Raw genomic sequence first — 23,861 nt, forward strand, 5'->3', positions numbered from 1 at the left:
CACTTAGGGTAGATTCTTGGATGAGCCCTATGAATGCGAGACGTTTGTTTGGCGGCCGCTGATTGGCTGGTACCAGGAGGTAAGCAGCTCCCAGCCAATCAGCGGCTGCCAAACAAACGTCTCGTAACCATAGGGTTCACTCAAGAATCTACCTTAAGTGAATCAGCTATAGTTAGCCTATTGCTTTTCCCTCCAGCGTTTTTCATGCTTCGTACAGAGAGAGAGAGAGAGAGAGAGAGAGAGAGAGAGTACAAAAATCTATGCTGCAACAAATTTCTTAATAAGAAAGTCTATCTTTAAGATTCACTGTCATAACCAACGACGGGCGAATAAGGAGTAAGCTTGTAGAGATAATATTCACAACCCAAAATATTTCATTCACGACTAAATATCCCATTAATACTCATTTCAGAACTGTAAAGAAAACCTGTGTTAATAAACCAACAGTAAGTGCTTCAAAATTCCAAAGAAAACCTGTGTTAATAAACCAACAGTAAGTACTTAAAAAATTCCAAAGAAATCATGTGTCAATAACCAACAGTAAGTATTTCAAAATTCCAAAGAAAACCTGTGCCAATAAACCAACAGAAAGTACTTTAAAAATTCCAAAGAAATCCTGTGTCAATAAACCAACAGTAAGTAATTTAAAATTCCAAAGAAAACCTGTGCCAATAAACAAATAAGTACTTCAAAATTCCGGACATCACCCAGTTTACGAAAGCATATTTAATTGGCGAGTTTCAAGAGCCTAGCGAAACTCACGAACCATGAACAGATCCTACAGACTCTTAATCACCACAACAATTCTCTCAAGTCTGTTGCTCTTCTACACGTCCTTCCTGCATCTGAGAGCGACGGAAAAACACCTGATAACCCTCAGATTGTTCTGGAAGACTCATGGCCCTCAAGCCCACGAAATCCAGCAGGAGGAAGACAAATTTGTTTCCAGTCTGATGAGTCATGAAGCCTACGAGGAAGATCGTCTGGACCTGTTCAATGAGACGTTAGTTGTCCCACACTTGAACGAAAATGAACACGACCGAAGTAAGATATCCTGGGGTTCGTTTGTGTGTCATTTTGTTTCCATATAATGAAGCATAATTGTTTTCGACTGTTTATAACCTTTACGCACTTTCTGAATATTTACATTGACAAATTTGTCACCAAAGATTTGAAATTTAATAAGATCACCCTTATGTCCCCAGATACCTAAATATCAATCTTAGATCTAAAAAAATTCTAGCTTTTTTGTGTTATTTGTTTCCATATAATGAAGCAAAATTGTTTTCGTCCTTCTGTAACTTAGATATTTATGTAATTTCTAAATATGTACGTTGACAAATTTGTCAATTAAGGATTGAAATCGAATGAAGCTAACTTAAAGTCCCCACATACCTAATATTAATCCTTGGATCTCAGTAGATTCTTCTACGACTAATGTTCAAAAGAATATTGAAGAGAAAAAGTAAAAAACATGATGATAAATATATAAATAGAATCATTTTATCAAGAATAATGAAAATCCTCTTCCTGCAGAACCTCCGGCTTACAGGAAACTGACTACTGATTACAAAAGGCCCCGTCACGTTCTTTGGAGACAAGATGTCAACTGTTCGAGGTAAGTACGACGGACAAATAAATTTAATATATACAAAGTTTAACTAAACAATGAAAAGTCATTTATAAAAACGCCAACCCACCCCACCCCTATTTACCAAATGCCAACCAACTCCCCCACACCATTTATAAAATGCCAACCTGGGCGCTATCCATCACAAAATCAGTCTCTACATAACTCCCTCTATTACTGCTAATTCCACACTTTGTTTTATCATCAACTCTTGGAGAAATATAAGGACAAGATAGATCTGTAAAAACACAATTAGTTTACACAGTTTACAGTACATGAAAACCTTATAACATTTTATGACAAGGAACAAGGATGAAATACTCACCCTTTAGTCCCTTTCCTGTCCCACAAATAAAAGATTATAAATAGAAGCCTGTAGTCTACCATCCCCTGATAAAGACTGAACCATGATATCAACCCAGCCACATATATAAGACAACACTAAAATCTACCACTATTAGCTTCTTAGCAAAGCATTTCTTTATCCCACAAATGTTCCACACAAGAGCACGCCTAACAAAAGGCACAAGTTTTAAATAAATACGATAAACAGCACCATGTTAATTCTTGAATCACTACGGCTAAAAATATGCTAAGAAAAAATTCTTCAATCTCTTTGGCCTTTTTAACTTCTATAGTACTACTCAAGTTGACAGATATTTACAATTCTACCCATCACCTTAAATAACAACACTCACAAAGTAGCTTTTGCTCACTGATAACACTTTCTTATCTTAATCTACCTGTTGTTATCACAATTATAATAACTGTAACTTCAGCCTGTAACTGTGGCTCACTTATACCTCCTGGTTAGATAGAGGATGTTCCAGGTAGCATTACATATGCAAATGAACTTCGGACTATTTCCCTCTGAGGACTAGCCTCAGTGCAAACCATAAGAAAAAAAATTTTGATCTAACCAAGGCCCAGGTTTAATTCCTGACTGGGCCAGATGCTTCAAGTATAAATCCCCAAGGTCTAAGTTATTCTAGAGGTATAATGAATCTGATATTAAGTGATAGTATTTATCGCTTAGTATCTGTGAGTATAAAAAAGTCAACGTGTGTTTAAGTGACATATTTTCATAATTAGCCAAGTGTTCCAAGTTTAACCAGTCAGCTGTCATGTCAGAGATTGTTTGATATTGATTCTGAGTAACATAAGATTACAACAAAGAACTGTTCTTCCTTACAGCCAATCATTCTTTAACTGCAGCATAAACAATTTCAAAATATTAATTGATTTAGATACCTTTTTCAGGATAGTCATCAACAGTCCATGAAACCAATTGCTATACAAAAACTGTGCTAAACACTTTCTCGCTTGCAGAATGTCAAGTACATACCCCAAAAGATTCTATTTGGCTTTCCATCCACATTAACCTTTTTACCAGTTCATTCATTCTCAACATTTCTGTCTCAATCTTTTATTAGATCATTTACTATGCAGCAACATTTCATTTTCAAACAACTCCTACCTTTTGCTCTTTATATACTTCTAATTCAATTTCACCCATCACTTCCATAAAAGAGCTCTGTCATGACAACCCCTCTAAAAATTCCAACTCGAGCATCCATAGACACTCTTAATCTCTTCTTATTCTTTTGTATAGCCACACAAACTTTCTTGCTTAATTTGTTCTATGGTCTACCCCTCCTCTCAACTGTTCTCACAGGCAAAATTAGACATTTAATCAGTCACTTCTTAGGCACCTCTATCCTAAAAACACATGATCTATACACGAAACCAACAACATTGTTCTTTACCTATTAATCTTCCTGTCATTTGTTGTAATTTCTCACTTGAAAACTGTACCTTTCACCTATAGTTCTAAGTCACCCCTAATAACTCTAACTTTGTGAAAAGGATCAACATTGCATCTTACTCTTCCATACATTTTCCTCATTTAATCAAGACTTACTGACTGGACAGTCATTCAATCACACTCTCATCACTGTACCACAAAATTTCATGTGTATTCCCATCTATTTTTGGTACCTTTCAATCCCCTTCAGCCTTTTAATTATCCTCATTACATCTTCAAAAGCCTTTCATGAGCACTGTATGTTTGCATGATTCAGATCAGTCTATCTTCCACCATCATCATTCTACAACTCCTAGAAACACCCAACTTACTACACAGAATTGCATCTATACTAATAACCTGTTTCCCTTTACAGATGATGAATGGCTCCAAAGAAATGCAAGTCAACAGTCATTATCTTATCCTTTAACTGCTGAATAAATGCAAACCCTTTTGTTAAAAAAAACTTGTACAGCATCAGCTTGCTTTATTTACCCACAAATAAGGCACATCAGCTGATGATCATCCTGTGTACATTTATAAAAATCTCTGAGGGAGTTTTCTTTGATTCAGCATATCTGGGATGAATGTGGCTATGGATTTCATCATCCAGGGGCCAAACTGTACTAAGGGAAAATATCTTACTATTGAAAAAATACCTCTGGTATAATAAAAACTTGTTTCTTTTAACAGAATAGACGTTCGATTTGGCATCAACATCTCAGGAGCACTTCTTCACTCGTTTCCCCGGTCAGGAAACACATGGTTGCGATATCTACTTGAGGCTGCGACAGGAATCTTCACAAGTTCTTTCTACACTGATAGAACCCTTATACGGCAAGGTTAGCCTTCGATATCACTGTTATTATAACAACTATTACTCATAATGTGTGGACTTTTATAAAAACAAGTGATAATGAAACCTAACTTCATAATGCAATGCTTTTGCTGTTTGTGGAAAAATACATAAGGCCACATAGTAAAAGATGTATTACGTAGATAAAAATGACAAAATGGTAACAAAACATGCAAAGAAGCACATTATAGAAAACAAAATATCAAACTAATCATTGCTATTAATAAGACAGAATTTTAATCAAAGGGAAAAAATATTCAAATAGACAGAAAAGACCTCAGCAGGATGTCCAAAGATCGAAACCACCTTAATAAGATTTTCTAGACTGCAGTTTCAAAATCTTTGCAGGAAGCCAACTCAAATCAACCAGCAAATGGCAAGTCAGGATCAAAGATCCCAGGCAGTGCATAACGCCACCCTCCACCTCACGGCCCACTGCATGCAAATAGAAACTCCCAAACCAAGCTAAATACGGAACCTATTCACTACATTAGTGCCATGCCAATGTTGGAAAAACAGCATGTTACCAGTAATTGTGTGTTTTGCACATTCTTTTCAATTTCACAAATGAAGAAAAAACAACTGACATGTATCTCCAAAAGATGGCATAACTTTGAATACAGGGAGAATATTTACAAAGTTAAGTACCTCAGAAAGAAAGCATCACAAATGATTGAAAGATAAATTTAATACACGGTGGCATTAATGCTTACTGTAACATGTTGTAAGAAGTCGTGTTTAGTGTCATGGTATGCCCCAGGGCAATGAAAAATCACTGGCTCTGCTATCATGGTCAATTACTACTGCAGTATGGGGTCTGCGATGGGAGGTTGAAACCAACAGTCTTTGGAAACTCAAATTTCAAGTTATCGGACCCTGTGTACTTGTTCTAAATAAATAGGTTTCATCTAATAATAATAATAATAATAACATAGTTAAAGCCCAAAATTAATGTAACTGAAGCTGGAGTAAAGTTTCACTATTAAACTCTTTTTAAGAATTATAGACAGACTTTTCTTGTTCATGTGTACGAGTACTGCAAGTGGTACAAGAGAAAAATCATTGAGGTTATTTTCATTCTGGTCTTCAGGTTACCTTGGAGAACGAGATAAGTTCTGGGAGAAGACAACAATAGCAACAAAGCTGCACTTCATCAAACATCTCAAACTCTATCTCAATGCACCATGCATCACCATAATCAGGAACCCAGCAAGGTTAGACTTTTTGCTAAGTTAAATAACGACTTCCTTCGACAATAATAAAAACTACACGAATACATTAACTCTCACTCTTCAAAGACTGAAGTGTCAAAACCCATCAATAAATTGGAAATTAGTTTATCATGGAAAGTATGTATGTTCAGCACACTCGTTAATAGCAAACTGAACAAAACTACTTTCCTTTGTTTGTGAAACGGTATGAAGGAGGATTTTGTTCAGCCCAAAGCCACTTTCCCTACCACAGGAGCTCTAGCAAGCAAATAAGTAACACTGAAATCCTGTCAACATTACAGTTCTTGCATGTCTCAAATAAGTCTAGGTGGGTTGACATATAGTATATACATAATCTTAAGCAAGCAGTTATTTAATACCAAGTGACTGCTAGCACATTATGGAACGCATTCTGGCTTTTATTCAAATCCTTCTAACTCTCACCTTTGGTTTCTGTTCTGAGATTCTAACTGGTTAAACTAGCATTTTGACTTGTTAGCAAACATTTTCTGAACATTGTCACTGAATCTGCCAATGTATCACTGCATGTATGAAAAGAAGTTACCGTAAATACAAAATAACAATAAGAAAATAATTAACATTTCAGATGTGAAATTAATGAAAAAGGGGAGGATATCGATCATGAAAACTATATTGTGTAAAAACCGAAAAAAAATATCTTGTATGTAATTAAATTCTAAACTAGTAACTATGACTTATCCAAAATAACACCAAAAAACATATATACAACTAATAACTATAATAACTTCTAATCACCAGGTTGTTTGTGTCTTTGTGGAGCTACGTAAATGTTCAGAACCGACGTTTAAAACATACCGCTGTTATTCCAGAAAATACTCTCAATAGTACTGGTAACTTATTTCATGAAATTTTACTTCACTCCATTTGCTTGTAAGCACAGTTGAATTTTGTAACTGTAAAACATTCAGCAATGCTAAATAAAAATGTTAAGTTAACATTGTCAACTTCAGCAGTAATGTTAATACAATCTCTCTTTTCACAGAATTCCATACATTCATCCAAGGCAAACTTAAAAAATGGCTGAGAACTTACATCTTTGCCTTGACGAAACGAAAAATTATCTTTCCTGTGTCTTACGAGCTGATAAGGGAGGATCCTATAGGCCAAACTCGACGACTTCTCACCTTTCTTAATATAAAACCTGATGAGAATCGACTTGCCTGTCTAGCAAAACATATCACAGGAAAGGTGAAAGCAGGTCAAAGGAGCAACAAGCCTTACACACCTGAAGAAGAAAAGCAAATGGAAGCAGCTCTAGAAAAGATTAATCACTACTTGAAAAAGAGGGGGTTACAACCAATGCCTGCTTATGACAAATACAGCTGATGAAATGAAGGAAAACTAAACTGACAATATAAATATGTACTAATCAATCTTAGTTTTTCCTCTGGAAATAGCACTAAAAGGCATTTAATTCTTTCCCAACCTCCATGCTTAGATATATAATCAACCTTGCTAGAATGCACACTCTGAAAGCAAGAAATGTTATTTCATCAAGTGCAATGAAGAGGATTCCAATCCATGTTCTTTTGTTCCTTGTATGTGAGAGGTCACCTGTTGCAGACAAATTACAGTTATTGAGTTGCCTTGACAAATTACCATTTATTCCATGTACCTATTGCACTAATTTATTTTTCATTGGCTTCCTATTTATTTACCATAGAGTTCTGGTATACTTTTTGCCTTTTATATGTCTATTTCATGCCTTTCTCTCTCTTAAAGGAAACATGGGAGCTGCTCAAAAAGTACAAGCTTATACTTCATGTATATACACTTCCTCATCATACGCTCAAACATGAAAATGCTTTAAAAAATTTCTTGTTCATTTCTGATATTTTTTTATGACTACTTATTTCGTATTTTTATGATTCTACTTATTTGCTCTTCATTCATCAATGTAACAAAGAAAAGGTACATAATACACCTGGTGATAAGACACGTCTTAGCATAAAAAGGAAGTTTTGTTTATTATTTTGGATAATGAAAAATATTTTCTCCAGTAAAATATTTATTACACAGTTTAAAATCATAACTGGGAAAACGAAATGAATCATTACAATTTAACTCAAATAGCATGGTAGTCCTTGAAACATACTAGGTGAATGGTAATCAGTTTCATTGCAGTAGTTTCTGGTATCATTCCTATTCATTGCTGTACAATTAGTAAGACACAGGTAGCAAGGCTTCTTCGAATTTTTCTGTCTCAGAGGAAGGACATCTAAAATGTGGAAAGCTGTAAGGCACAATGGGACGATCACTTTCGCAGACACACATCCATACTTAGCTACTTAATTTATTGTGTATTTCTCCAGTATTCATCTTATAGGATGGAGACAAAACTACTTTTGGTAGTTTTTCTCCATTAACAGTTAGATATATATTAAAAGCATACAGTTAAACTGCATTTACAAGAAATAGTAATATATTTACAGTATGTATAATACAGCCTGAACTTTTGTAAGCCTTTCACAAAACCAACTTGCAAATTACATTTATTTTCCTTGTAAACATACACAATATCTGGTTCCATTATCGCCTCATCCTTTTAATAATAAATTTTTTTGAATGAGAACCTTTTCCCATCATCCAGTCTCGTATGAACCAAGACATCTCACTTATCAGCCACTTCCAAGAGAGACATTGTTGGAATGGAATGATTTTGACGGAGAAAGGCTGTAGGTAAGGGCTTGCACATTATCAATATATAATTTCTACATTATTTTCTCTAACCATTGCATCTGATTTTCCATGTGGGTCCTTTCTTGAGAATCTGATAGATTTACCATATATAATAATAAACAAATCACCATACCAGTTTCACAGGCATACAGCATCTACAGTTTGATGCCAGACCTCATTGATGTTTAGACAACATCAATGAGGTTTTCAAAAAGATATAATAATTCCTTCATCTTACTCATTATATTCATAATCTTGAACCAGGTATGATATCCAGGAATCAAACTACTGTCAAAGAAATGCAGCAGACAGTAAATGAAATATAATTCATCAAGAACAGGCAATACTAGAGGGTCTTCTGACTAATGTTTAAGTAAACATTTTTTTGTTGCCTCTCAAGAGCAAGGAAACAACTACAAACATACAATTTAGCCATGTTGTGCCTTTCCATTCGTGTAACCTTGAAAATCCAAATGACACTGAATCATAATGTTGGTTTCCACAACAAAGAACAATAAAATATATCTCAATCTGTGCTATTTTCATTTATAGCATTTCTCAGCTGAATGCTGACTTTTTAGTTTTAAATAAAGCTGGGTGGAAATCCATTACAAAAGCCAAGACAACTGCAACAAGATCGCTGTGGGAGGCATACGATGGAAGATTAGGATGATAAGTGCTTCTTCACTGCTTCCTGCATCCTACTCCTCTTCACAATCAAAGCTAGTAAGATTGCAATACTTTCACTATCTGCTACTTTAGAAACAGTTGCTTCATTACCATTGACATGAAATAACTACAGCAGAATGTCTTTGTCATGAATGAAGCCAAGGGATGACCAATGTAATACAAATTATGCAACACCAAAGAAAGAAAATGAGGTGTGGGGGGGGGGGGGGTAAGAAGGGGTGGGAGATATTGTTATAGTTTGGGTACAATTCACAAAGCCAGAAGAGGCCTACAGCACATGTGATCATACAGAATGGCACTCAAAGGAAGGCAAGAAAAATAATGTAAACAGTGTATATGCTTAACACTAAAAATGAAAAATTTGTACTTAACGGTTTACATTAAATTATGCACAATAAATACGAGAATAAAATCAAATGGTGGTAAGGTACTTGCAAAAAATAAATAATAATAATAAAATACTAGGTAGGAGATGAAGTGAGCAAAGTGGAGCATACTAAATAGTACATACTCAAGTCTCGATTATGAAGAGATAAGTACGAATTTCTGGAAAAACATGCAGATACTGACAGAGCCACGTTTTCAAGGATTAGCAATGGTGTTAGTGTAATCCACAGAATTAGCAATGAGATATCCATTGGTGAAAACAAAGGGGAAAATACCTGATATTACAAAGTAATCAATAACATCACAAGAGGAAAGATAATGCTGAGCAGAACATTTTCGCAATATCTTTGAACAAGATATATGAAGGCGATAACTTGATTGAAAAAGATTTTAATGAACTGAGGGATGAAAGCAAAGTTTTTAAAGTGGATTCAGTAATAAAACACTTATGAGATGGAAAGCACTGGGCTATGATGAAATCACTGGAAAAATGAATACATATATATGTACAGTATAGCTGAATGGACACACCTTCCATACTGTGGGATAGTTTTGCAGAATATGGAACAAGGAAACAAAGCCTGATGAAAGGGAATAGAAGTCACAGCAAAGACAACAAAGAAAGATAACTTATGTTAGGATGAAAATATTCAACAGGATTACCTTCAATAGGCTGATTAAATGCTTAGTGATGAACAAGCTGGGATTAGAAAATGCAGAAGTACAGATCACAGATTTTTAAGATATATTCTGTAGTGTGGAACTTGCACAGCCCCTTTTAAAGGCTTTTGCTGTTTATGAAAGAGCATATATAAGCACATGGATAATTAGGTAAAAATAAATTTCTGAAATATTCCAAAAAGGAAGTTAAAGGCAAAGCAATGAAATTAAAGCAAAAAACCCAAGCCACAGGTGCTAATATAGTAATAATGGAAAGGCAGTGCAAATAGTGATGAAAGCAGTGATGAAAGGTGTGAAATGTGGCACAGACCATGAAAAGTGATAGCCATGAGTAGTGACACTAGAGGATCTTGGGAGAGTTTCTGCAATAGTTGATAATGCTCCTCTGTCCTTTGAACTAGACTTTTCATTGTCCGGTAACATATGAGGGCCAAGGATGTGGGCTGTATGATGGGGCTAGATGAAACAAACACCAGCAAATATTATTATTCTGCTTAACCAGTTGATATAAAAAAATGAAGAGGTTTTCTGTTGACTTTCCTTGCATCAAGTGAAATAACTTGAGTGATAGACATGAAACTCCCCAACTATACTCAAAAATAAAAAAATATTAACCACACAATAAGTTATGAAGGAAATTCCTCAAAATAGGAATCATGTTCAACTACACTATATGCATTTATCTATTACTATGCTTGAAATAACTTATGACCATAGATCACGCAAACTATAAAAATCTTTCTGTCCTACAAATTTAGTAAAAATTATATCTGCCTACTATGAAATGGAATCACAGTCAAAACAACATTCTACAAGTCCTTCACTCACTGTATTTTATTAGTTTTGTAATGATAACAGGTTTATTAAAGCTTACTAAAAACAATAAAACTTAAAAAGTAAAATACAAAATACATATATACATCCAAATGTAAGTAATATCTAATTTTGTCACAAAAGTCCTTCTTAAATAAGAAGCTATTCTAATAATTTACGACTAAAAACGAACAAAACACTTATTTAATGTAGCACCAGAATTCTTTAGTTACTGTTTTGCTTATAAATTATACTACAAAATCACTGAAAAGTTAACATAAATTAACACGTGCACACAAAAATATAGGTAAAATCATACTACAAAATCACAGAAAAGTTAACATAAATCAACACATGCACACAAAAATATAGGCAAATGAAAATATATAGAAGAATAATTACTGAATGCAGGTCACATAAAAATTCAGTAATAGCATATTAAAAGATATTGGACCGGTATAGATTTTTCTTAAATTATCAATTAAAAATCCTGTGTCTCTGCATTACAAAGTCAATGATCACGTTCCTCTGGTGATCGGTACTCCAACCCCAGGTGTTTAAATATTGATTCCTCTGTTGGGGTGTCGAGAAGACAACCAGTGGACAGCTTTTCTCGACCCTGTTAAACAATAATGTTTATCACTCACTGCCCAGTTGCAGCCTTTTTCTACTTTAAAAACTAACTCAATATATTGCTGACTTTAATTTGTTAATGTTCATTATTTTGCCTTTACCTATGATATGCTTGAGTGAGTCTTAGTATACAGTAATTTGCAGTATATTGTAAGAACTTATTACTTTTCTGTGGCCAACAGTTCAAATAGAAACTTTCTACAGTGGTCTTCAGTAGGTACTTGGAAGTACAGAAATCATGACTTTCTAAACTTAAACATGTAAATATATCTGAAATCCAAACTGTAGCCTCGATTGTAGCCAACAAGATGATTAAAAATATATTATAATCTTTAAACCTATACAGGCTGAAAATAACTGGACATTTCATATATAAAAATCTTATGACTAATCCTGTGCTGCCTAAATGGTATGATTTTAAGAAAAATACCATGTCACCAAGAGGTAAATCTAGTAAAAAAAACTTCCTTAAAAGAACTGAATATCCCTCACCCAAAGGAACCCACTTACTACATCACTGTCAAAAAAAAAAGAGAGAGAAAGAGAGAGAGAAAGAGAGTAAGGAAAAAAGGTTTGAATTTACAAACCCCTGAAGGATGAATTGACATGTCTGTGGGACCATGACTAGAGGCGTTGGCTATCCATAAGCCACCCGTAGCAAAGAAAGAAAACTAATCGGGCATGTTAAAAGATAAACAACGCACTGCAGATGTCATTGCCATTAAAAATAGAAAAGGCCAAGGGAATAATAAGCTACAGCAAAGCATGGTCCTCAACAAATGACCTATTTCAGCCAAGAAGAAAAAGTATCCTAAGGGATACCCACATACAATGGTATATAACATTGACAGAACAAGTCTTTCTTCCCCATGCTCCATGCCTTTCTGATCTGAACTGAAGGCTCTCAGAAAGGAATACTATGAACCTATCACAAGCAACTCCTTGCTTCTAGATCAAGTGTGTTCAGTGACATTCAACATTACTTATAGAAAGAAATAAACCTTCACAAAATAATTTTTTTTTTTTTGCATAAGTTAATTTAATGAGAGAAACAAGCCACTTGTGCTCAAGATGCAGAGTGAAACTCTCCAACAGGTTCAAGGAGCTCTTGTAGCACAATGGGGTTTAAAAAATACCAATGAATCATTCACCAAAACATAATGTGATGAGTGAAGAAAAGGATGAAAGAGACCACAACACCCCATGACTAATTCAATTCTTACTTGGCAAAACCCAAAGTGGAAAGCGAGACAATACGCAAGACAATATACTCAAATAAGATGGACACGACCAATTGTCTCAAACGTCAACATCTTCTGGTGTAGATGTATTCATTCAGGCAATTTTAATAGATACCTCAAGTAATAACCCCACAAAGCAATGATAAAACTTAGCCAAGACTATCCAAAACTAAAAAATGCAGATGATGTATACCATTAATTTCCTTATAATTAAGGACAGCTTAAAAAAACAGCTGTTGCATAACAGCAAGACCAAAGCAACATAAAAGAATAAAGAAATATCTTAGAAAATATATTAAAAGATGGTAAGAATTCTTAAAATTACCTGTCTGACAATTCCTGCTCGAAGACCATGCTCAGACAGACTCAAACCCATTTTGATGGCGAGGAGTCTCATAGATCTGAAAACAAATATGCACAAGTTAATAAAAATTACAGGTTCTGTTTTGAATGAGCTTTATGTATCTTTTTGCAAAAGATGAAATGCATAGGTCAACACTACTTAAAAAAAAAAGTAGCCAGAGTTATCTAATGATTGAAAAAAAAATTATATAAACAACCACGATTAGTGAGCAAATTCGCAATTCACACAATAGCAGAAAAGTAAAGGTCACTACTTACTGAAGCATCTAAGCATTCAGAACTGGTGAAGATAAACTATGTTTAAGAGACAATTAAGGAAGAATTATGCACTAACTATGAAGGAACTTTAAGTATGAAACAGATTTTTCTGCTTCAGAATGTGTGAAATTAATTGTGGCAAGTCATTTTCTAGGAGCAAGACTGCAAATTTTGTACAGACACCAAACCAATTGAGAATAACTCAGTCTGTCACAAGAAGATTAATGAAAACTGGATTCATACTTATCCAGGAGGAGCTGGAAAGTTTTTTCTGCTATGGAGAGTGTGGGATTGTGCATAAGGCTAACATAAAGTATGGGGTTAGAGGTGAAATAAATACAATTCCTATCAATCAGAACCCCTTATATACATGAACGGAAAGCTACCAGACTCGAAGTTCTTTATGTAAAAATACTGTTGTTTCATCCTTCCAAAATCTTCCTCTACCATTACCTCAACAACCCTTTACTTATACTTTACAAAGGAATAACAAAGAAACGTAGAATTATTCAAAAGTAATCAATAATTTCCTTAGAAACTTGGATAAATGCTCATACTGTGACCAACTGTAGAATACTCATAATCACTTTGTAATTTTAAAAATACACAGACCTGTTGAAATGTGCTGATCCTGTGAAATACATGAGAGCTGGAGCATGTTCTGAGTATGGTACCACGATAACATCAAGTCGTCTATGCTGTAAATTGAAATCAAGAGTTAATGTTTGAAAAAAGAATTCAAGATGAGAAGCATTTTATATCATAAATAAATTTAATTAAAAGAAGCCCTTATGTATTGGTTTCTAAACAGGACAAAACAAAGATGGCAAAGCACTTTGGAAAAAATAGGGTGAATACATAAAAACAGAATACAGCATAGTAAAACTGGGGCAGAGCTGATTACAATACAGTTTAAAAATAAAGATATATAAAACAGCTGAGATGACGCTCTTAACTTAAAGTGCTAATACCAAGGCTCTGAGGAAGGATGTGGTATACTGGAAAAGATATAAATGAGGGTGCTCATATGGATTTTGAGTATCTTCATGAGGGAAAGACTAGGAATAAAGAGATAAGAAAAGGTTATGTGACACATGTACTTGTTTGTAAAAGATGTAACTATGATGGTTTGGCATTACTGCAAGACAGAAGTTGGTCCAATCAAAGTGGCAGAGAAAGAATTAGTGAGATGAAGGGAATTCCAGTGGACAGGTTAATTTGGAAAAGGGACAGAATGGAAAGATATCTGAAGAGGTGTCATCTAACATTTTTCTTTACCTTTCTGTTTTCACCAGGGAGTAAACAAACACCGAGGTATTTTTTCTGATCTCCATTATCTTCCTGAATTACAAGGTCATCAGTCAAAAATCCTGAAATAAAATATTCAACGATAGAGAACAAACAGGTTTTATAACTACAAACAATACGTTAAATATGTAAAACAGAAACTTTGGCATATAAAAATCTTTTGTTTTTCTTCATCAATGTAGTGCAATTTGCAGCTGCTTAAAAAGTTCCAGAAATGTTCACTGATAAAGACACTATGCATACATAGTCATTACAGTAACAAGCTCACTAAAGCAGATGGAGACTGAGCCTCCAAGCCACTATGTTAGATAGGCATTGACCCATCACAGCAGCAAGAGAGGGTTTACATTGGTGAATGAGAGATGGTTAATAAATTATAAATGATTAAATATAGCATATACACAATTTGAAAAAATATAAATTTTTGGGGGGGTCAGCTCCCTTTTATGATAAGCTCAATGTAATTTGAATATCTGGTCAAGCTTGATGCCAGGGCACCCAGGCCCTCAAGTTCCTCAATTGGCATAAAATGTTCATAATAAATGTTATGTGTACACTTTACAGGTTCTGTGGGGTTGGGGGGGCAAATAAATTTATAGTTTTCCACTGCAGATATAAATTTTGCATTTATAACATTTAACTTGGTTTGGAACTAAGAAACTAACCTTTTAAAACTACTTGACTAGCAATATTGACAAAAGGAACTACTAACTGAGTAGGTCTGGGGGTCAAGAAGTTCTAGGGACTAACAGGAGGCCTTGAAATGGGCCTGTATATTGTTAGTAAATTTAAAGTCTGTACTAACAAAGGATAAATGGGTATTACTAGGCCAAAGCACTTACTCTGTATCTGCAGTGTAAAAGAGATTAGCCAAGTTGACCAAGCTAGATGAAAAATAACCAATGCTAGAACACAAATTTCAAGATCAACTCAAAATGCTGTCTCTTTAACACAAATTGCATTCCTTAGATTTAAAGACAATGCTGGAATATGGTTGCTCCTCTTCTACAGCAATACCAGCAATGAGAAAAGTCACCTTGTCTAAGCAGAACTGATCCAAAGAAGGTTGCCCTATAATTATATGCCTTGATGAGGAACCATGGTCCCCGCAAAATATGAGGAGGAAACCTCTATATCAACCTTTCCAGAAAACTGGCTTGTACAAAAAGCAGCAGATATGATAGTCAGTGGCCTGCTGATAGTGTAAGCACAACACAATGAAGAAACATTTTATGCTCTTCTAAGTTATGATAAGTTAGTTGTACTTGTGTATGGGCATTATTCTACTTCATCTATATTAGCAGGAGCAATGTAGGTAGACTGTACAAAATGAGCGAGAAAAAATTCTCAAAATACCTGAGGCACCAAGGTTAATCTTCACTGAAACCTTCATGAAACCAAGACATCAAGATTTAGAAGTTGTTATGGATAAGTGACCAAAATGACATATAAGCTTAAATCTATATCTTTACATCAAAGTGGGTTCCATTAACAATTGGGCTAAAAATTGGTCAATTTAAAATTCAATATTACAGAAAGTAAATCATGTTACCCGTGTCTCTCAGTTTCTGTAGAATTGGCTTGAAGATCATACTGTGTGAATGACCATCAGGATGGGTGATGAGTACGTCTACATCACCACAAGTTGGTTTCCCTCTTCGATATGATCCACAAACAGTAACAATGAGACCTTTCTTGATACTTAAAGCTGCATCTCTCACCTAAATAACAAAATGAAGGATCACTTTTAATTTATATGAATTTGTGAAATAAGTCTAAAGAAACTACATTTCCTTGTTACAACAATTTTCAATAGTCATTCTGCAAATACAAATGCATTAGTTACTGGGAATCATAACCTTGTCAAGAAAAATTAGAAGTGTACCTTATTAGCATCACTAAGGACCATTTCTAACAATGCTAGTTCACATCTTAGCTTCAAAATTTACACTTCAAAAGTATTTCATGATTAAATGTAAAAATCTTACATAATTTTCTATTTCTACCACTTCATCCCTAGGTATTCGACTGTTGATGTCATCATAGTACTTCAAGCCTATCTGCTGGTGACGAGTTAGAGTAGCTTTTGAGCGAAGGTCATCTAGAGTTCTAAATCCCTGTAAAATGTAAAATAAAAAAAATCAGAATGAAAATCTAAAATAACTAAACCACATCACATTACATGCAGCATGTGAAATACAATGTGAAAGTAAAATAACACAGAAAAAATTAGGGACCTGATTTAACACTATTATTTCAATGATAATATCACAGCACTAAAATTAACATAAAAAAAACTAGAATAACATTAAAGTGAGTAAGTAAGCAAATATTCAATAGGAGTCAAGTGTAACTGAAAACATATCAGTGAAGAAAGCTGATAAAAATACATTTGAGAGGACAATTTTTTCTGGAATATTCCTTTAACTGATGCCCATTCATAATGAAAATTCCACAAAAAGCATTTAAATAAAGAATAAAAGTACTAATGTTTACAATAAAATAAAATGCAATACATGTTTATTGTTAATAACATAATTCAATCCGAAAACTCTACCTTAAAATTCAAATGAAATCATACCAAGAACTTACCTGAATATACCAGCTTTGGGCTGTAGTTGGGCCAGCACCCCATACACCCATGAAAAGCTGTAACGTTTGAGCTTCTTCTCCTTCACACACTTCGGCCACCTTTCGTAACTTCCCACTTTCAATAATTTCTGCAACTTTGTCTGCTAATCGAGCACCTACACCTCGAATTTGAAGAGCTTCCTGTAAACAAGAAAGAAACTTAGATAAAAAGTTCAGTAATGCCATTCCAGAGAAGAGGTTTGGCTTACCAGTTATTGAAGCGAAAAAATACTCAGGCTCTCTATTCTTCAAAGAGCAGAAAATTGTTCAAGAAATAAACCATTATCCACAAAAGTTCACAAGTTTGTGTAAGACACTGCTGAAGTTAATGTGCTTTGACCAAACACTACATTTTGTTATTTTGGAAACCTCTACACCATCTCTGACTGATTTTGTTTGAGTTACCTGGCTATTGAGATTTGTATGTAGTACATAATTTCGAGTTTATAGAATAATGCTTTATACACCTTTACTGTCTGCGAGTCTTTAGAGGAAATGCATAACAGTGTTTGTGAAGATGATAACTTACCTCTCTAGAAGTTATTTCATGCGGGTAATTCCGGATTGCTGATATTGCCTTCTCGTACCCTACAGCTCGCCAAGTATCATTTTTACTCTTGTACGCTGCAGCAAGTTTTTCTAATTCTGTTGTGATGTGGCTATTAAAACCTTTGGTCTGACTGCTTGATGGTTGTGAACAAACAAATTTTTGCTGAAATACAAGTATCTTATTAATAGTAATACACAAAATACCAAAAATGAAAAACATGGGTACTGTATTGTTGTAAAAGTACCATGCTGTGGCTGCAATGCACTGTAATTAGCATAACAAACTATGACACTCCTATATTGAACTAAATGCTTTTTCATGTGGTGTTACCTAACACACTCATTAAATGCAGAACCTACACTTAGATTAGAAGAGTAAAAGTTATCAACTTCAACCACTAATATTCAGTCTACCCAGGTTTCAATACATTCTGATAAGACTTCATCCCAAGATGAATATTTGATGAAAACAAAGCCTATGTGAATGCATCCATAAACAATTATATAGGTATTACTTTATATAAGCATAAAAGCAAAAAACATTTATATTTCACTTTACCTGTAAGTTCTTGGGAAAAGGCTTGATCAGAGGATAATTTTCTCCATTATTTACAAGGTCCTCTGACAGTTTAATCTTGTTATCCTTTTCCAAATTTTCATTACTGTGAACCAAGTTGTCTTGGTTCTGTGTACTTAATAATTCATCCTTCCTTTGCTTCTCTTTGTCATTCACTTTATGAGTTTGACTTGTGGCCTCTGACGTATCACCCTCATTATATCTAGAAACATCAAGACTTTCATTAGGCTGAACACTTGCCTTTTCTGTATGTGCCACACCTTCCACATTAGTACTTGGTTTACACAAGGAATCTGTTTCACTCTTATACTGACTTTTTCTTACTTCATCCGATCTCACATTAATTTCAAAGTCTCTTGTAGATACTTTTGACTTTGTTTTTATACAAAGACTTAACCAGGAGCACTTTACAAAGACAGCTTTAGGAAAATTGACTGGATCTAAAAGTTTCTGAGCTTTTTCAGAGTCAATGGATTCTTCAAATATTATATGAGTTACAGTTTCTGAAAATTTTGGGCGAGGCTGGATTAACTGTCCGCCATACCTCTTTACTTGCTTTTCAAATATCTGCAGTCGGCCAGTACCAAAACTGGCAGGGTGAATATGAAATATTAATCCTTGGAATGTAGTTGCTAAGACAGGATCTTTGCAATCCTGTTCACTATCCTCCTTTTTAACTTTCTTTTGAGAAGTGCGGGGCTGGCTAATCTTCCTCCTCATTCTGGATATCTTAACTGATCATTGCTGTATTCATCCTGTAATGAAGATAAAAGAATAACCCTTGAACTGCATAGTATTAATTAGTGTATATGTATAATATACAGTAGTTAACCAAATTTTCTGTGAACACAGCAATCTGGTTTTTCTAATGTTTTTCATAAGATTTGTTGATTTTATAGTTGTCAGTTTTAACTCGTTGCACAGTATAGTATGAAATTCATCTGAGTGCAATACGTATCATAAGTTTCCAAGGACAAACGTGAGCCGCATAACTATTTAAAAATTGGAAATTAAATCATACATGAATCTCTTTACTTTATTTGTTTAGTTAACTCACACTCATCCTTCAGTACAAGAATATCTTTATTTCATGTATTTACTGCATTCACATACATCCTTCCGATATAAAATGTATAAAATCAACTAGGCAACGATAGATAGACAAACTGACAAACCAGAATAGGGCAAGCCAGTGAACTTGAACCTAACCTTATCCATAGTTTGGTTGCGGTCCAAGTTTATATTTGTTAGTGACACAGAGCAAAAAGCCCTTTTGACAGGTTAAGGGTCACAGCACTTAATTAGGTTAGGTTACAAGGTATCATTGTCGAAATAAGATTTTTTTCTTGGTATATTCTTGTGCTGTCAGTAATTTATGTATTTTTTCCCCATTAGAAGCCCCAGTAAAACTTTACTTTAAACCATTATCACATTCTGGACTTGAAAATAGGGTAGATCTAGGGCACTTATCCGCGGCGGCCTAGACTATGGCAGTTGCAGTTTATCTATGCAGTTTTACCTACTGAACAAGAATTTTAAGTAATATTTATTTGGACGACTGTAATTAACTTCCAAGGGGCCAGTACTAAACACGGCGAAATACATTGGACGCCCCAACCCGTAGTGGATGTCGTATCCGCGGTTACGTTCCTTGCAGTGCGTGCGGACTGCTTCTGTAGAAATACCGAAAATTGAATTTTCCTATATTCTAATGTGCGCTTTGAACATTTCTGTAATCCGTTTCTTTCCCTGTACAGTTGTATGCAATAGCAGCACCAACCCCAAATGTGCCATGTTCAGTACCAGCTACTTTGAAATGAATGGTAAAGCATAAATAAGAGACGTAAACATCCTAGGAACATGAGCGTGTTCTTGAGTAAAGTATGAGGCCCACTAACTCAAACACCGAGTGGCAACATAGCGGCCACCTCTCTTGGAACACGGCCACTTCCTGAAAAAGTGCTTGAATTTATGCCATTAGTATTTCATATAATTTAGGAGAAAACACTTACTTTGAGAGGAGCACAGAGTCTCAGTGTGCTCATGGCAGTGAATTCAAGTACTTTTTCAGGAAGGTGGCCACCTTCCGGGATCAGTGGCCACTTTGTTGACACTAGGTCATTTACCATAGGCTCCCATGAAAAACATAAACCAAATTTATACTCGGAATCCATGTAGCTAAATACACCACAAAAACTACACTTCCATACTTCATTTCCTCATGGGCTAGCTAACTTCGAAAATTTACATACCTAGGTACTAGGCTATGCATTTCCCTCAGCATCCTAACCTAGGCCTATGCATCAAGCCTACTTGCTTCAATGCTTTATATCAAACTTAAACTCAAGCATTGATATTCGAGTTCAATTTAAGATGGATGCTTTTGTTATTCTTACCATCCTCCCTCTAAAAAGAGTTGGAGGGAACCTACAAAATTTTATTAACAACGTGCCGCGGATACGACATCCACATGTATGTCGCCGTGTTTAGTACTGGCCCCGGGGGGTTAGTAATTACTGTCGTCCGAATAAATATTACTTTAAATTCTTGTTCAGTACTACTACTAAGTAAAATAACGTAGGAAAACGTCAACTGGCATAGTCTACTTTATCGCGGAATGAGGGCTTAGAATTACCCAAAATCTATCACGAAACAATATTCAAATATTTAGCGTTTTACAATGCACGGTATCAGCCCAATGCAAATACTATTTAGGTTACATTTACCTAGGTATTATCAAAGAGAAAATCAAAATCACTTTCACTAAACCTATGGCGTCGGCTAACTCACCTAGCTAAACACAACTAAAAAGAATCTAATTTACCTCTTATTATACGTCAGTTTTACCTAAAACAAACAGATCGTTTATCCTGTAAAAATATTAAAATGAAACGCTGCAATACCAACCAAGTATGTTGTCAAGATTAAACTTGTTATGACAACGGAACGGACAGTAGTAGTAGTAGTACACGTTGTATGCCTTTAAAACGGCTCCCTTGCTTGTTTTATTCCTCCTTTGTTTGTGCTTGTTTGAGTTTCTTCTCTCTGAAATACCACATTTCATTTAGAAAATCTTTCCTATTCTCCACTTCCTCCCTCAGTAGATCTGATGGTTGGTTATGGGTCGAGGCAATACCTTTACAACGGCGCCTCTTAATCGTAAGAGTTATTTTTATTTGTTAAGCTCTTTAATTCTTTTTCTCTTTTCTTCCAGATCTTATTTAAGGTCTTTTTCCTTATTTCATTATGTTCTTCTTTAAATGGGAATTTTCGGCTGATTGCCGTTGTCGGGAAGGTAGATGTAGTAGTAGTAGTATGAATATTATTTGTGGCTAGTCTATCTATGCAACGGCTCCCTCGCCTTTCGTCTGTTCGTTGTATTTATGAAAGTTTTTCGTGACATACATTTTTGGAGTACCTATTTCCATATTTCTTCTCATCTTCTGTGAGCAACTGGTAAGTATTTCGTCCTCATTAGTGACCCACGCGTCGTATAGTTGACATTTGGTTCATTCGTCTTCAAACCTGTTCTTGTAATTTACCTGAAAGAATTAATTTAGTTCTACTTATTAACGATATCACTTTTACCAGTCCAATATTGTACAATAAGTTTGATGGCAAGAGAAAGGGAGAGGAGAGGGGCAGAGAAAGCTGTGTCAATTCAAAAGGTGATGTGGGCAGGATTGAGTTACATACATACATACATACATACATACATACATACACACACACACACACACACACACACACACACATATATATATATATATATATATATATATATATATATATATATAGAGAGAGAGAGAGAGAGAGAGAGAGAGAGAGAGAGAGAGAGAGAGAGAGAGAGAGAGATCCCTAGAGTCTGTGATAAAAGAAAACTATAAAATCCTATTCTGCAGATATCATAAAAAAAAAACTGCTGCAAACTAAATTCAAGTTAAGCAATGATTTATCTGGCTTACAGACCAGAGCAGGCAACATCCACAAGCTGACTCAAAACTCTAAAATAAAAAAAAAATAAAATAAAAAGCGCTTATGAGCATGGCAATGTTAAATGTGGATTTTTTTTCTTCTCCTGGAGAGATGAACCAAAAAAATTTCAGGTGGGCAGCAATGTTAAATAGACTGATATGTTAAAGTTAATAAAATTAATACCAAAACTCTGAGAGGATGATACAAACAGGTCTCAAATTAATTCATTAAACGCCTATCCAAGTAAGCTAATTAGTAACGGAATGAAGCCCCGAAGGTTTCATTAAGCCTTAAACAAATTTAAACGGATCCTTTTGAGAGCTGCTAAACGGCCTTTAATTAACTCTCTCTCTCTCTCTCTCTCTCTCTCTCTCTCTCTCTCTCTCTCTCTCTCTCTCTCTGTGGTGGAACGTAATGGTATTGTCATGGGTATATTGAGAACTATTGCAGCCGACATGCAAGCAGTCAGTTTCACTGATTTGACACAAGAGGTCATCCAGTATATTTCAATCACGTACGTTCATTAAGGAATTTTATTTATTTTATTTAATACTCAAAACAACCTCCCTTTTTCTTTGCATATGTGTCATTAGACGCTTTTCGAGGTCATGAAATGATTTACCTTATTCGCACCATATTTATTCTAATAGGTTTTTATCGTATGAAGTCCTTATTTTTACTAGATTTTGGCAATTCTGACTAGATGCCCCAGACATCATACCAAAGCAACAGCTACTATACTCTGTTTTTTTCCATCTGGACATCCGCCTGTGGTGGTCGCGCATGGTAACACTGCGTCCCGGGCTTTAAATAGCTACGCTATGTCTAAGTTTTAGATAAATAAAAGGATATCTGGGTGTACATTTGCAACTGAAAAGGGTTTTAATAATTCACTGTATTCGAATTACACCGTTAATATTCGAAATAGGATATTATTTAAAGCCCGGGACGCAGTGTTACCATGTGAAAACACCACAGGCGGATGGACAGATGGAAAAAAACAGAGTATAGGCTTTGAACGACAGCATCTCCAAGAGCCGTGACCTCAAATGACCTTTCATATCCGGCGAATGACCATTAAGGTCGAGCGAGCACTGACCTTTTGACCTTTAACCAGGACCCACTGGTCCTGCCTTCAAACGCTCTGAGATACCTGAGGTCCGGCCGGGCAGGAAAAGCAGTGTTGCCAAATCTATTCAGACATTTAAATCTTTCCCGTGACGTTAATCGCTTGTTTATGGTGTTGCATGAGACCTGTTATTTACTCTAGTTTCAGCTGTGGCTTCCCACGACCAGAATAGAGTTTAGGCCAAAGGCCAAGCGCTGGGACCCGTGAGAGCGTTCAGCGCCGAAACGGAAATTGACAGTAGAAAGGTTTGAAAGGTGTAACAGCAGGAAAACCTCAAAGCAGCTGCACTATGAATGGCCGGTTAAGATGTTAGAAAGAGAATACGAACGGAGGTACAGTAAAACGGAATGAAAGGGGTTTGAGCTAGGGGCCGAAGGGATGCTGCAGAGAACATTAAGTAATGG

At 35.2% G+C, this 23,861-nt stretch overlaps 2 protein-coding genes across 5 annotated transcripts in view; one reads left to right on the top strand and one right to left on the bottom strand.

Annotated features, from left to right (window-relative positions):
• The first annotated feature begins 427 nt into the window (after positions 1–427).
• LOC135196382 (sialate:O-sulfotransferase 1-like) lies at positions 428–7,443 on the top strand. The gene is made up of 6 exons (XM_064223174.1): positions 428–1,044; positions 1,537–1,618; positions 4,128–4,276; positions 5,381–5,504; positions 6,282–6,373; positions 6,526–7,443. Exons 1-6 carry the CDS (start codon positions 768–770, stop codon positions 6,867–6,869), a joined length of 1,068 nt encoding a protein of 355 aa, XP_064079244.1. The 5' UTR covers positions 428–767; the 3' UTR covers positions 6,870–7,443.
• LOC135196381 (DNA polymerase lambda-like) overlaps positions 6,632–23,861 on the bottom strand; it is a 267,170-nt gene continuing 249,940 nt past the window's right edge. Inside the window, exons 2-11 of one of the 4 annotated variants that reach the window (XM_064223173.1) lie at positions 21,178–21,895; positions 18,336–19,108; positions 17,757–17,939; positions 17,189–17,368; positions 16,585–16,713; positions 16,149–16,317; positions 14,567–14,658; positions 13,901–13,986; positions 12,993–13,068; positions 6,632–6,768 (exon numbers count right to left, since the gene is read on the bottom strand). In XM_064223173.1, coding sequence (XP_064079243.1) covers positions 6,721–6,768; positions 12,993–13,068; positions 13,901–13,986; positions 14,567–14,658; positions 16,149–16,317; positions 16,585–16,713; positions 17,189–17,368; positions 17,757–17,939; positions 18,336–19,073 — 1,701 coding nt within the window. In that variant the 5' untranslated portion in view covers positions 19,074–19,108; positions 21,178–21,895 and the 3' untranslated portion in view covers positions 6,632–6,720. Of the gene's footprint in view, positions 6,769–7,533; positions 11,413–12,992; positions 13,069–13,900; positions 13,987–14,566; positions 14,659–16,148; positions 16,318–16,584; positions 16,714–17,188; positions 17,369–17,756; positions 17,940–18,335; positions 19,109–21,177; positions 21,896–23,861 lie in introns of those variants that run through there. The other 3 variants (XM_064223171.1, XM_064223170.1, XM_064223172.1) reach the window with 3 other exon arrangements.

This window comes from Macrobrachium nipponense, chromosome 17 (assembly GCF_015104395.2).
Source record: "Macrobrachium nipponense isolate FS-2020 chromosome 17, ASM1510439v2, whole genome shotgun sequence".
NCBI lineage: Eukaryota > Metazoa > Arthropoda > Malacostraca > Decapoda > Palaemonidae > Macrobrachium > Macrobrachium nipponense.

What these genes read in the sequence shown, in the direction of transcription:
- LOC135196382 (XM_064223174.1), top strand. Translation starts at nt 768, where the DNA reads ATGAACAGATCCTACAGACTCTTAATCACCACAACAATTCTCTCAAGT. An exon ending in TAGAACCCTTATACGGCAAG is followed by an intron (nt 4,277 to 5,380) that starts GTTAGCCTTCGA and finishes TCTGGTCTTCAG; the next exon opens with GTTACCTTGGAGAACGAGAT. An exon ending in ATAATCAGGAACCCAGCAAG is followed by an intron (nt 5,505 to 6,281) that starts GTTAGACTTTTT and finishes TCTAATCACCAG; the next exon opens with GTTGTTTGTGTCTTTGTGGA.